Consider the following 14,929-nt stretch of genomic DNA (forward strand, 5'->3'; position numbering starts at 1 on the left):
TTGGTTTGGCTGAATGGCCTTAAAATGGAAAATCTTTATTACATCCTTCGGTGCTTATATATAGGTGTTATCTGCTTCTGTTCTCTCAATGAATCTAACACATAAAATGGAAAAGAAAAAAAAAGAAACATATATGTTTATATGTGAACCTGACATTTAACACTTTTAGAAAGTTCTAACATATAGTTATCTCACTAAAAAAAAATAATAATAAAATAAAATAAAATGGAAAAGAGCAGGGACACCAAGAATTAGGTCTGTCCTTGGCAATTCCACACACTGTTGACGGAGCTACAAGAGGATGTAAGTCTAACAGACTATAGCTACAAGAAGATGTAAGTCTAACAGACTATACATTACCCACGTGTAATCTGAGTGTGGTTTTACAGACACCAGTGTCCTTGGCTATGCCCTCCGCAGGCACAGGAAATGGCTTCACAAAAGAAAGTGAGTCTTGACCGTACTTTTCTGAAATGATTTACTTTATTTTATAAAATCTCAACCCAAACCAAGCAAACACAAACCCACACTTTAGAAATAATGGGCTGATGTTACACACGGGCTACTGATTCTCTGCCTTCCTAGCAGGAAGAGTAAAGCCATAAAACATGGAAAACTACTTGAGGTAAAAGAGATTTCAGAAACAAAACTAATAATACAGATAAATGCTACTTAAAACAGGTGGGAAGGCACACTTGCAGGCTCGATGTGGCCAGCTGCTTGTTTCTGTGAATGTTTTATTGCTACACAGTGGTATCCCATTCTGTTCTGGCCAGAAACCTAAGGTCATTTTGGAGCGTGACATCATTTTTGGGGGGCTGTGCACCCCAGGACACTGAGAAGCATCTCTGGCCTCTGCCCACTAGACATAAGCAGCAGTCATTTTTAAAGTGACAAAAAAATGCCTGTGGACATTGGCAAATGTCTACTGGGGCTGTGGCAGAAGTGGCTGAGAAGCACTGGCGTACCCAGGAGGCACCTCTGCACGGCCAAGGCTGCATAAAAGCAGGCCCAGTCTGAAAGACTCACCGTCTGGCCCTTCATAAAACAACACTGGGTAACTATTTTGACAGAAAGAGGGCAAATGACATATTCTAGATGAAGACAACAAATTGCCCATGTGTAATATGATCTCCTAGGTGTGTTACAAAGTGAGACTGATAGCAATGTGCAATTCACAGAAACAAAGCTCAAATGACCTGCAGGCCAGGGAGATGTTCTACCTCCCTGCAGTCAAGGAAGTGCAAACGGAAGGCACATTTTCAGCCCTGGTTAACACAGCTGAGAAACACACACTGGTTCCTGCTGAGATGGCGGTGAGCTCACATGGAAACAATAAAGCACCGAGTACATTTTAAGTCTACTATGCTAAGGCAGGAAAGTAGCTGCCCTATGGAAACAGAGGCAGCAACCTGAGGTAATGCTTGTGTCCTGAACTCACACTGCTGATGGTGAAGCTAACGTTTGCTGGGAAGAAGAGGCTGCACACACACGGCTTGTCTATGGTATGTGAGATCGTTAGAGCTTTGAGTAGTGACGAGAACGCCCTCCTTCGGACATTACCACGTGAGAAAAGGAGCCTGCATCCCTGTGTGCGCACAATCCCACGCAATACACTCTTCCTCACCTAACCTGTTACCAAGACATCTAAGCTTGCGTGTGCAACTCAACCAGAGAGAACGGCAGCGCAGCATCCACTATTAGCATTTAACAGTGTGCACATGTCATTTTCTAAATAAATCACTGTAGGATATTTTTGGTTTTAGGTGCATCATGATGCATACACTTGTCAGAGGACATTCAAGTCTAACAAATAAGTATATAGGAGCAGAAAATTAAAAAGCTATCCAAGTCTGAAATCAGTACTAAAAGCACCCTCTAAAAAATTCTATTTATTTAATTCCTATAAAATGTGCAAGTTCTCCTCTTAGAAGAATAGTTAAAATTTTTATATAGGCTTATTAATATACCAGTGCAGATTAAAACCCAGTTATCATTTCTGCCCTTTAAAAAGTCTTTGGCCAGTGGGATGCTGGATCAGTCAGTAAGGCACCTGCTGTGCAAGCTGAGGACCTGACCTCCAAACACCCCCAAAACCCACATAAAAAAAAAAAAAGCCAGGTGATGTGTGCACCTGCGTTTAATTCAGTGCTAGGGAGACAGCCAAGTGGATCCCTGGGGTTCGCTGGCCAGTTAGCTGAGCCTAATGGGTAAGTCCCAGCTCCTTGTGAGACCCTGCATCAGAAAACTGAAGCAAAAGGCTCCTGAGGCAGGACCCCTTAGCCTGACTGCTGGCCTCCACACGTATTGCACCCATGTCCACATGCTGCCTGACCTCTGTCATAACTGTTCTGCAGGAGCCTGTTTAGTAATTAGCAGCTTCCCCTCATTGAGATGATGGAGCAGGGTGGGGCAGATGAGCTCCAGGAGATAGCAGACCAAGAGGAAGGACAAGGACCGTCACAGCAGGCTCTGCTAGTCTCAAGTGACTGCATAGTCCTCTCTCACTCACTCATTAGCACCTCAACCAAAGTCCTTTGCACAAAGCACCACGCTGCTCACTTACTGGGCTGCTGTAATCACAAAGTCCTCTAAGGACGGTGGACTGGCAACTAGCCGACGCGATTTTAGATGCTGCTGCCCTTTTCCACACTGAAGAGGTAGACGGTGTCTCAGCTGTCAAGTGGCTCAGTGTTAGGGGAATGAGTGTAGTTCCTTAAGCAGCTTCTCCTTGGCTTTAACTTCATTCAGGAAAATACTTTTCTAGGATTTAAGATACACTATAAAAAGCAGGATATAAAAACACACTATCAAATACTCTAAGTAAATATACTACATCTTACTAAATTGAAGTTGATATATATTTCAATAATATGGCTAAGAAAATACTTTGGAAAATAATGCTTTTCAATGTCAGATATACTGTAAAAGGCAGAATATAAACATAAAAATATGTTACTAAAGCTGAATATATCTGAGTAAAAATATTTTTAAATGCTAAATTTCTCAGTGTTATGTATACTGTAAAGAATTGAGTATTAATTTTCAGTGTCTGCATTTCTTATTCTGTAGGTCCAGGAGAAGGAGAGATCATGGTTCCATGACACCACAATGTCAGTGACAATGTGTGTTCTATGGCAGTCTCAGCCTCAGAAAGCAGGCACCACCTGGTGGCACAGATGCCACACACACAGGTGCTCCCTGAAGCTGGGAAGACCATGTCCCTGGATCTTGTTACTAAGCCCATGATGGTCTACTGCCCAGTCAGTCACACATGAGACCAAGGGCACAGCCAGAACCAGTCACAGTGCCGTAACACTGCAGGAGAATGGCTAACATCTGTCGACAGGTAGAACCTATGCTCTGCTCATTCAAGCCTTGGTTCATAAGAGCCTCATCTCCCTCCTGTACAACACTGTGTGCGTCTCATCTATTCCAAGGTTTAGTTTTGCCAAGCTGAATTTTGTTAGTTTCTTTTCTGTTGGAGCTGAGTATTTATTTGCTCTTCTGTTACTTAGAATACTCACTGGGAATTACCAGGACTAGGCACTGTAACTGTACGGTATAAGCAATAAACACAGAGTCCTAGACCTTCCAACCCCCACTGTTTACAACGATGAAGGGAAGCTCATTTTCCTCAGAGTATAGTTTCAGTCACAGTGTACAAATTTCTTTTTTCTTTCTTTTTTGGTTTTTCAAGACAGGGTTTCTCTGTATAGTCCTAGCTGGCTTTGAACTCAGAAATCCGCCTGCCTCTGCCTCCCAAGTGCTGGGATGAAAGGTGTGCGCTACCGCTCCTATTGGACCTTTAGATATAGATATAGATGTCTTTATATAGGCATTTAACACTCCCTAAGGAGGCTTGGGTCTTAGCTAAAACTTTACTGATTTCCAGTTCTCTAGTGCACGGATCATGGCATGGCTTTTGCTTATGAAAGTTCTGAGACTGCAACACATGTTGTCCAGGCTACCCCCTAACTAACTAGGTAGACCAGGATGGACTTGAATCCCTGTCCTGTCCTTCCCTCCCGAGGGCTGGGATTACTGGATATATGTAGCACCATTCCTCGCTCACAGAGGCTTTAGTAATTCCCCCCAGCCCCTTCTCACACTGACCTCACCACATTCCAGTTCTGACCAGCAGAAGGGTAAACTAAGAACGAAAGCTTTAAGTCTTTCTTCATAAGAATTCTGTAACAGTCAAAGAGACGAGGCAAGATGTCCCTCCAGTCACTGGACACGTAAGGCTTTCCTCTTTAAGACTGTTATGTAAAAGTTCACTATTGTGAAAATAACAAAGAAAGCAGCTATATCTGTTATAATTTTTTGTCTGTCTGTCTGTTTTACTAGAGAGTCTCCAAGCTAGCCTCAACTTGTGATCCTCCCTCCTACCTTTGGCTTCAGATGCTTATATTGCAGATGTGGAACAGCATGCCTGCTGCACTTGGCACACTTTAGATGCTAGCTGGATGCTATTCCACAAACTACACACATCCTCAAAGCGTAACGAGAAACATGGGGCTCACACTGCTACCTCACAGAAGAACAGTTGGTAAATAACCTGCCCTGAATCATGAGGACACGTAAAAAGTTAGCATGTCCTTTCCACACTCCGCAGTCCAAATGGCTTTATAAAGCAGCAAACATCTCATGAGCGTAGAGTGGGATGAATGGCGAGTGTGCCGCGTTTTAGCAGAAGTGCGGCCTGAGGTATGACAGAGAGATCTCGCAGTATAACGACTGACTTCTCTCCTCGGAGGGCTGGCCCGGGTGTGGGTGTGGAAAGATTCCAACTGCTAATCTCTCGGACATGCTCACTGCCCTCCTCAGCTTGTCCCTGTTATGAATCCCGAGGCCTGCTTGTTTGGCTCCAGGCCACTGAGAGGCGTTCCTCCTTCCTTTACATTCATGGAACTTAACAGTTTTTCATCAACTAAAGCCTTATGATAAATTCTGAAACAAGTAAGTCCCCTCCAATTTCTGGAGTTATAAGGTTCTTTCTCGTAACACGTGTTCCATTGCTTCTGGACCTAACGGGTCTTTTGAGTATGAATTCTAGCACCGATGGGAAACCCTGTATCTCGTTGTCCTCCCACATTGTTATCCACTACAGGGTTTTTAAACTGTATGGATTTTCGGATGGCAACTCATTCACTCCTCCGTCCTGTATGAGTCCTCTGATGTTGGGTAAGGTGAGAGCCACGAATAAAGGCCTTCCCACATTGCTGACACTTATAGGGCTTCTCACCGGTGTGGATTTTCTGGTGTCGACTGAGCTCTGAGCCTCGGCCGAAGGTCTTTCCACACTCTTTACACTCATAGGGTTTCTCACCACTGTGGCTTCTTTCATGATGTGTCAGCTCTGATCTTCGGATGAAGGCCTTCCCGCACTCCTTGCATTTGTGGGGTCTATCACCAGTGTGAACTTTCTGATGTCTAAAGAGCTCTGTGGTGCAAGTGAAGGACTTTCCACACTCCTTACACTTGTAGGGTTTATCGCCAGAATGGGCTCTCTGATGTCGGGCAAGTTCTGAACCACGACGGAAGCCTTTACCACATTCCTTACACTTATAGGGCGTCTCACCAGTGTGAACACTCTGATGGCGAAGAAGGTGTGAGTCAGAGATGAAGCCTTTTCCACACTCCTTACACTTGTGGGGCTTCTCCCCAGTGTGTGACATCTGGTGGAGAGTGAGCTGGGAGGCACAGCTATACACCTTGTCACAGTCCTTACACTCAAAGCGCCGTGCCCCAGCATGCGTGAGCAGGTGCAGGCTGAGCTGTGTGTCGTAGCGGAAGGCCTTCCCGCACTCCTTGCACTTGTGAGGCTTCTCCCCAGTGTGGATGCGCTGGTGCCGGAGCAGGTGTGATGGGCGCATGAAGGCTTTCCCGCACTCCTTGCATTCAAAGCACTTCTCATCAGTGTGAACTCTATGGTGAAGACTAAGCTGGGCGTTAGATGGGAAAGCCTTCCCACACTCCTGGCACTTGTAGGGCTTCTCACCCACATGCAGCTTTTGATGGTGACTGAGCTGGGAGGGAGTGTGGAATGCCTTCCCGCATTCCTTACACTTATGCGGCCTCTCACTCCCCTGAGCGCTCTGAGGTTTCGAGGTGTCAGAACCACCAGCAAGGGCACTTTTCTTCCTCTCACTGTCTTTTCTGCTTTCCTGAGGTCTCTGATGAACAGCCGTGTCTGACGTGCAGCTATTAAAGACCTTGCCATGCTGTGCATGCTCACTGGCCTTTGTCTTACTGTGAAGTTGCTCACGTTCAATGGGAGGTGCCTGGCACAGGGACGTTTTCTGACATTTCTCATAGCTGCAGGGTTTTCCTCCAGGGTGAGCCTCCCTACGGGCTGTGCACTGGACAGAATCAGGTCTCTCGACAGAGGTTACTGCAGCTTGCCTCAAGTGTCCCTCCTGATGGACCTGTTGACCCTCCAGCTCACATGTGACTTCTCTGTCCCCTCTGGTCCTGCTGTCCTCAAGGGTGGGGCATGTGTGTTTTTTTGCCATCTTTTCTTGCAATGTTTTAATTTTGGAACTGTCCTTTGGAAGGAAGTCCTTGGCTTCTGTCCTAGACTCCCAATCTGTAAGACAGTAACAAAGTGGAAGGTTATTTCACGATTCAGAAGGGAATATTGTTAGAAGTGACAACTAGAGACAATGATAATTCAAACAACTTATAACACAACATTGGAATGGATAGAGGGAGGGTGTGAGCTGAGAGATCGTGATGAGAGCCTACAAAGGACAGGCAAGGTCATGTTCTGTGTACTCCAATGGATACCAAGTCACACAGGAACTCCATAGAGTCCAAAACGGCCAAGCAAACAGAGAACATAAACAATGGGCAGTCAACAACAGCTCCCAGCTCTAGTCCCAGACCGCATGCAGATGTTCAGTTCTCAAAATTAAAAATAAACTTATTGCTGGAGAAATGGCTTGAGTTATGAATATTTGCTGCTTTTGTAGGGGACTTGGGTTCAATTCCATCCATAATTCCAGAGCTAGGAATACCAATACCCTCTCTTCTGACTTTTATGGGCACCAGGCATCTAAGAGGTACACATATATACATGCAGGCAAAGACACCTACACACATAAAATAAATAAATCTAAATAGTATCTTAATGGAGCTGGGGAGCGGGCTGAGCAGATGGGAACTCTTGCTGCTCTTATAGAGGACCTGCATTTGCTTCTCAGCACTCTAACTCCAATGGCTGACTCACTGGCTTTCATAAGCATGCATGTGGTGCACACACACACACACACACACACACACACACACACACACACACGAAAAAGCACCTTTTGGGAATCTGCCCTTCACTACCTGTTTCTAACCTTTACCTGTCTCTCTTAGCTAATTCCATTCCAGCTCTCTGACCAATTGTGCACTCTTCATTGTGAAGCATGGCATCCCTTTAGAATATGCTGGCAAATAGCTTGCCTAAGATCTTAATCCGGCTCACTTGGTTGCTCTGCTCTGGCTCCCAGTCCCAGCTACGTGTGAGCCTTTACAGGACAGGGAGTTCATCATGCTATCTACTCTGTTTGCATATCGCACATTTATTATGCATCCTCTCAGACTTCCCAGTACTCTGAGCAATTTCAAACATACAGAAGAAGCAAACTTCATTCCATTATCTAGATTGTACAGTACGCATTGTGTTCTATTTGCCTTATTCTGCATCCGTCACGATGCTAAGTAATTTTCATGTTTTTCTAACTTATTTTTCATGGTTTCTGCTCTTAAAAAAATCTCTCCGATAAATTTTGTTACTATCCACCAAACCCAGACACTGTTGTGGATGCCAACAAGTACTTGCTGACAGGAGCCTGATATAGCTGTCTCCTGAGAGGCTCTGCCACTGCCTGACAAATACAGAAGTGGATGCTCTCAGCTAACCATTGGACTGAACACAAGGTCCCCAATGGAGGAGTTACAGAAAGGACTGAAGGAGCTGAAGGAGCTTGCAGCCCCATAGAAGAAACAACAATATGAACCAACCAGTAACCCCAGAGCTCCAGGGACTAAACCACCAACCAAAGAGTATACACAAAGGGACCCATCGCTCCAGCCGCATATGTAGCAAAGGATGGCCTTGTTGGACATCAAGGGAGGAGAATCCCTTGGTCCTGAGAAGGCTTGATGCCCCAGTGTAGGGAAATGCCAGGTCAGGGAAGCAGGGATGGGTGGATTGGTGAACAGGGAGATGGGGGATGGGACAGGGGTTTTCGGAGGGGAAACCAGGAAAGGGGATAACATTTGAAATGTAAATAAAGAAAATATCTAATAAAAAAAATTCAGGAGAGAAAAAAAGTCACTATTACCCCTCTGTAACTGGTTTTGATTGCCTCATGTAACTTTGATGTAGCCAAATTCCAATAGTTAATCCTCTCAGCTACTCTCTTAGCTACCAGTTGTCCCCATGGCCCCCAGACAGGGTTTCTCTGTGTGGCCCTGGCTGTCCTGGAACTCTGTAGACCAGGCTGGCCTCAAACTCAGAGAACCACCTGTCTGCCTCCTGAGTGCAGGGATTAAAGTTGTGAGCCAGCACACCACATCTTTTTTCTAACACCAGTGTTCATGGGTTTTATCATGGCATTTCCTCACAGATGTGTCCTCACAGTGTGTGCGCCCCCTCCTTCTCCTACTTGACCTCCTGTGTTAGTCCCTGATTCCCGTCCCATGCATCTCATTCTGAAGCTAAGGCTGTTGTTCTCAGGCCTCTGTGAACTACTTGGACACTCCTCTTAGCAGTCTACCCCTTCTACCTGGTTCCTTGGCTAGACGCAGCTCTTTTCTCATTTGAACGGTACTGGTAAAGGGCTGGGGGCTGAGTCTTACTCCATTTCTGCTTTCTCCTCTTGGAATGATATGCGATTACAGCTTGGCAACAGTGATACAGATGAACACTGCCCTTCCCAGACAGCCTTGCAATTCAGTGTGACTGCACCTGCTGCTTGAAAGGTATGAGTGGCAAACCTACACCCATCCATCCTCATGGCATGAATGTTGTGGGGGTAAAGCTGGACCTCCACAGCTCTGGCCCCTGTACTACAAGCTGCTGCCTGACAGTGTCTGGATCACCTACCTGATCGTCCTAGACCCTCCATCAGCTCCTCGCCGATGCTCATTAAGCTCACATCCTCCTCACACTGCTGTTCTCACCTCCCTGACCCTCTCTTTCTCTCCTGGACCCTTCTCCATCAGGTCCCTGTCTCTCTCAGGTTCCCTTGCTCCATCCATGTCCTTCCTTAGACAACCATCCCAATATGATATAATACAATATATAATGGAGCGATACCTCATTTTTCTCTGATTTAAAACACAACTACATCAATGTTTTATTGCCTCTTAAATAGTATATATATTCTTTTTCCTCGTACTAGATCATACAATCAATCTGATTGGATGGGGCCCTTCCTGTTCACTGTTAAATCTGCAATAGGACAACACGAAGTGGGGCTATAGAGATGGCTCAGTGCAGGCCTTATGCACATAAATAAACACAAATGTAAAAGATTTTTCCCATTGTTAGGGCTCAGAGAAACTCAGTACAAATGGTTAACTGAGGTGACTATCTAACACACCTCCCACTATCTCTCAGCTCTGCAGGTCACCCTGACTGGCAGGCCCTGCCCTCTGCTCTAACCCTCTCTGACGGAGCTCTGCTGCCTTCGCCCAGCTTCTCCTCTCCCACACAGCCTGGCCATCTTGGCTACGTGTTCTCTGGTGCTTTTGTTCCCATGGTCGCCTGGCTCTTGGCTCCTAGTCCTCTTCCCTGCTCTTTCTCTCCTCTTTGTCTTCCTCTCCCTGGCTCCCTTCTTTCATGGCCTGGGGTTCAGTGTGCTCCTTCCAGCCACCTCTGGCTGTGCTCTCCTGTGTATCTACAATACAAACCTTCCCCTCACCACACCTAGGAGCGGTCATGTTCTCACTTTTCATTTGCCTACAAAAAACCTAAACCTAAAAGGTTTCACTATTGAAATCTACCATCGAAGACATTGAGCATAAATTCTTTTTCCTCTGTGCGTGCATGTGTGTGAGTGAGTGCATGTGTACCTGTACATATGCACACAGAGGCCAGGGGACAGCCTTCAGTGTCCTCCTTAGGAACACCACCTACCTCCTTGAGACAGTCTCTCGGTAGCCTGCAGCTCTGGCTGCTAGTGAGCCCCAGTAAGCCTCCTGTCTGTCTCCCCCAGGCCAGGAATACATTGCACATATCACCATGCCTGGCATTTTTGTGAGCTCTCTTTCTTGTGAGGACTTGAGGTAGCTCTTAGCTTTTAACACAAATTCTGCTTTTTTTTTTTTTAAATATATATTCTCAGAAGTCAGAAAAGGAAGGAGCATTTCTCAGCTAGTTCAAAGGCCAGTATTATCCATAGCTTTCTTCCGATGCGTGCTTTTACACAAGAATTCTAAAACCTTTTAATGACAATGATCCTAAGTGACAAAAGGGACAACATTGTTGCATTGTATCAGCATGAAAGTGAGCCACACCCTGCTTGACAACACTAACGTGAAATGCCCAGCAGGCACACCTATCCTCACAGGGCTGTTTATGCTGGGTGTGGACAGACTCTATCAAATATGGCTGTGGTGAAAATACCTTTTAATTTGACAGCTGTGATGGATACCCAAGTCCACAGACACTAAAGCTACCCCTCCACATACTTTACATGGATGAGTTTTGTGATCTTCGAGTTGTATTTCAATGAAGGTGTTTAAAAAAGCCAAGAGAGCTGGGCAGTGGTGGCAAATGCCTTTGATCTCAGTACTGGGAGGCAGAGGCAGGAGGATCTCTGTGAATTTGAGGCCAACCTGGTCTACAGAGCAAGTTCCAGCACAGAGAAACTCTATATCAAAAAAACAAAAAACAAACAAACAAAAAACCCAAAAAGCCTAGAGAAAACTAGACTCAAAATACAGATAAACTGCTTGTCATGGGTTCTTCTCTGGAGAGAGCAGAAGCTGTGAGAGAATTCTGGTGAGAGAGTGGGGGAGTCCGATTCAGACTCAGAGCCTTGTGCTAAGACGCCCTTCCCGCAGACCTCAGGCTCTGCCTACAGGGAGCTTTCCCAGCAGCACCTCAGAGTGCTACCTGCTCAAACGGCCTGGGTGACAATCTGCCCTGGTCTCCCCAGTCCCATGGGCCAACACTTACCAGGATGCCAAATTTTTGTCTCATTCCTCATAACCATCCAGGGCTCTTTGCCCTGTTCTAGAAGGGAGACCACACGTGGCTTAGTATCAGCAAGACCTGTCCAAAGACAAAAGGGAAAACTTATTGTGCATGTCAGAGTTGCCGTATGCCTTTAGTCCTAGTGTTGGCTTGTAGGCTATGGTTCAAGTCATTACCTACTGCCATCACATAAAAGGACTTTGTCACTCCAGTTCTCTCTCTGTGTCCCCAGGGCAGTCGCAGCCTCCCTCTCTCTGTCCCCCCACTCCCCCTTCTTTGCCCTCATGGCTCTGCTCCCATCTGTCTGCCTCTACCCTTTCTCTAGGCCCTCCCTCCCCTCAAATGAACCCCCTTACACCCGATCTGGTGCCCGGCATAATTACTCGGGCACACCTCGGCATGGGCCCGGCAGGTACCCCACCATATTTCATTACACCTAGCACTCTAGAGGCAGAGGTAGGTAAAACTCTGTGGGTTTAAGGCAAGCCTGGGCTACGTAGTAGAAATTAAGTCCATGTTTGCCAAGAGAGAAACCGGGTCTCAGCCAGAAGTCCCACTCTTAACACAGAGGCTAGTCTCTCCAACTGACACTCCCAAAGAGAAAGTTAAATTCTCTCCAAAGGACTCTCACTGGGCATAGAGGCCACACTTACCAGCAGGCCCCATGCTCAGAGCAGATGTCCAAACAAACTCAACAGTATTGTTGGAGGTTTTCTCTCTTGATCGTCTGAGCTTTTCTCTCTTTTTCTTTTAAACATTAACAGATCTTTTGTGTATATACTATGGTTTCCAACTGGTTGTCTATATGTATAAATATGTGTTTCTCCTGCTTTTACATCTGTGCCTCCCTACTCCCATTTGTTTAGTCCTATCCTGGCTTGTTCTTTCTTTCTTTCAAAAAAGATTTATTTACTTATGATATGTAAGTACACTGTAGCTGTCTTCAGACACTCCACAAGAGGGAGTCAGATCTTACTACAGATGGTTGTGAGCCACCATATGGTTGTTGGGATTTGAACTCAGGACCTAAGGAAGAGCACTCAGTGCTCTTACCCACTGAGCCGTCTCTGAAGCCCCGGCTTGTTTTCGAATGACAGAAAAAAAGGATGTGGATTTGGATTGTGCGGAAATGTGATCAGCGTATAATGCATGAATATAAATCTCTGTTTAATAATGAGAGAGAGAGAGCGGGAGGGGGGCAGTGTATAGAGGTGGGAGGGAGAAACTGGGCCAGTAAGATGGCTCAATGGGTAAAATGGATGGAGAGGACCCATGCCAGAGCTGTCCTCTGGCCTCTATGTGCATGCCATCCCCCACGCCAATAACTAGAGTAATAAAGAGAAATCTCATGTCTAAGGATCAAGGTGAGGGAACATTAAAGCACTGGGAGAGATGACATGCTTGTGCGTGTGTGCAGGTGCACATGGGTAACGTCACTGATTTAACCAGAGCTTGAAAGGTGTTCATGAAACCCTCAGCAAACGCTTGTAGTGGTGCAGGCCTATTTCCCCAGCACCTATAAAGCTGAGGCAGGAGAATTGTCAGTTTAAGGTCACCCTGAGTTACACAGCACTTTGTCTCAAACAAAACAAATCTATAGGTGCTGGAGAGATGGCTCAGAAGTTAAGAGCACTGGCTGCTCCTGAGGAGGACTGGAGTTCACGCCTCAAAAGCCACATGGTGGCTCATGACTGACTGTAACTCAAATTCTAGGGGACCTAATGCCCTCTTCTGGTTTCCATGGGTACGAGGCATGCAAGTGAAACACAGACATACATATAGGCAAAAGATCCATACACATACTCATAATGATAATAATAATAATAATAAAGTCAACGTTCTCCATAAAGGACATGACAATCACAGCAGGCATTTCTGAACTTCAGTGGGGGGTGCGCTTACTCAGTGACAGCAGGTTGCTGTAGTTATCCAACATCACAGCGCGGTACAGATTCCTGTGGGAATGGCCCAAGCGCTCCCACTCCTCCAGAGAGAAGTAAATGACCACATCCTCGAACCTCAGATCCTGAAACCACATGCAGACAAGCCATGTGTGAAACTAAGACAGATGACATCAGAGAAGACAGTCCCCAAACACCTGCACCCTTCCACACAGCCAGGCCAGTGTGGAAACAGAGGTGCCCATGTGGGCTCTCAACATGCCTGCTCCTTGGCACTTTGCATCAAGTCTATGACATGGTGTTTCTCAACGGAATGTCATTGTACATGCAAGTACAGCATCCTCTGGTCACTGTCTCCATGTTCCACAGCAGAACATGTGTGTGTGTGTGTGTGTGTCTGTCTGTATGTATGTCTTTGTTAAACTTTTCTAACTGGTCACTTTTCTAAACCTAGCTGTAACTCTGTGCTTTAATTTTTTTGTTTGTTTGTTTTTCGAGAGAGCGTTTCTGTGTGTAGCCCTGGCTGTCCTGGGACTCACTCTGTAGACCAGGCTGGGGCTGTCTGGAGGAGGCGGCAGGGAACGCTGAGGATGCATGTCATCAACAGACATCATTGTCAAGGACTAAATAAAGATACCCTATTTTTAAAAGCACACGTGGCAGAATCAATGACATGGTCATAGCTGTCTCACAGGGTTGTGACTAGGATTGAATAAGATCATATTGTGAAGAACCTCAAGCCGCCGTGACAAAGCAAGTGCGTAAGCTGGTGGCTTCTGTCAGTGCCATCATGCACTGGAAACACTTAAGGGGCCAATCATAGACAAAAGATTCCAAAATCAGTAGGCACTGAGTGTCTCTGGGTGACTAATGTTCTTGATTAATTCAATTATTATTATTATTTTTTTTTTTTGCAGAAATCTTCTTTACTAATGTACATACAGAATGCAATCAAAGTTTTCCATCTTGTAGAAAAGTGCACTGAAGAGGCCAGGCAGACACCCTAGGCTGTTACAACTTTTCAGCAAGAATGCCATCCCTACAGTGACCCTAGAGGGGACAACAGAGAAACTAGGCAGAAATAACCTTATTCTGCTAACTGATCAGGTTCACGGCCAAGACTTTGTTCTTCTAATGAACAAAGCCTGGGAAACGGAAGTTGTAGACAACACAGATGTTATTTGTACAAAGCAGCCACCCTAGGCTGGTGTGGGAAAACTACTCCATGAACATGGCTTTCTCTTTTCCACACCACCTGAGTCTCCCGAGAAGATTCCTCAATTTTCAGCAGCATTTAGAAACCAAGAAGTTTTTCCATGAGCAAAGTGGAAATGCGGCTTACCTTGGCCATGTCCTTAAAGGCAAAACTCTTCATTCTTCCTCTTGCGGCTTCTTGGAAAGAGTAAGAGGTGGGAAATGGTTAGGAAACTGTGCTCAGAGAGAGCATTCCCCTGCACCATCCCACCTATCCCAAGAGGACAGAGAGGCCCAGACCTCACTATGTTCATTTAGTAAAAAGGAGGCCTTATGACCCAGCTTGGGATCCTGGGGCAGAGTGTCAAAGGTCTGCAGCCACCATGTTTAACAAGTCCCATCTCAGCCATCTCAGACGGTGGGCAGGGCTGGGCTTGTCTGATTAGTCTGTGGATGAGGGAGAACCTTACTCCACTGTCTTCAGCCCCAGCATTTCACAGTGAGCCCAAGTGTGGCTCTAAGACACTGCCTAAGAGTGTGTGCACTGCTGTCCTTCAGTCTTCGGCATCTACAGATGAGGAATGGGAGCGCTAGGGGTTCCAGAACTCCCACCTTGAGCTAGAGCTAGCCTGAG

General features: G+C 46.0%; 1 protein-coding gene across 3 annotated transcripts in view; it reads right to left on the reverse strand.

Annotated features, from left to right (window-relative positions):
- Positions 1 to 422: 422 nt before the first annotated feature.
- The window catches only part of LOC110297680 (zinc finger protein 568), a 42,659-nt gene continuing 28,152 nt past the window's right edge, over positions 423 to 14,929 (reverse strand). For 2 of the 3 annotated variants that reach the window (XM_029479699.2, XM_029479700.2), the window contains 4 exons: positions 14,444 to 14,493; positions 13,103 to 13,226; positions 11,183 to 11,278; positions 424 to 6,592 (listed from right to left, as the gene is read on the reverse strand). In XM_029479699.2, coding sequence (XP_029335559.1) covers positions 5,148 to 6,592; positions 11,183 to 11,278; positions 13,103 to 13,226; positions 14,444 to 14,493 — 1,715 coding nt within the window. In that variant the 3' untranslated portion in view covers positions 424 to 5,147. Of the gene's footprint in view, positions 6,593 to 11,182; positions 11,279 to 13,102; positions 13,227 to 14,443; positions 14,494 to 14,929 lie in introns of all 3 variants that reach the window. The other variant, XM_021166586.3, reaches the window with a different exon arrangement.

Source organism: Mus caroli, unplaced genomic scaffold (assembly GCF_978045245.1).
Source record: "Mus caroli unplaced genomic scaffold, Mus_caroli_1 scaffold_8, whole genome shotgun sequence".
In the NCBI taxonomy this organism is placed as follows: Eukaryota; Metazoa; Chordata; class Mammalia; order Rodentia; family Muridae; genus Mus; species Mus caroli.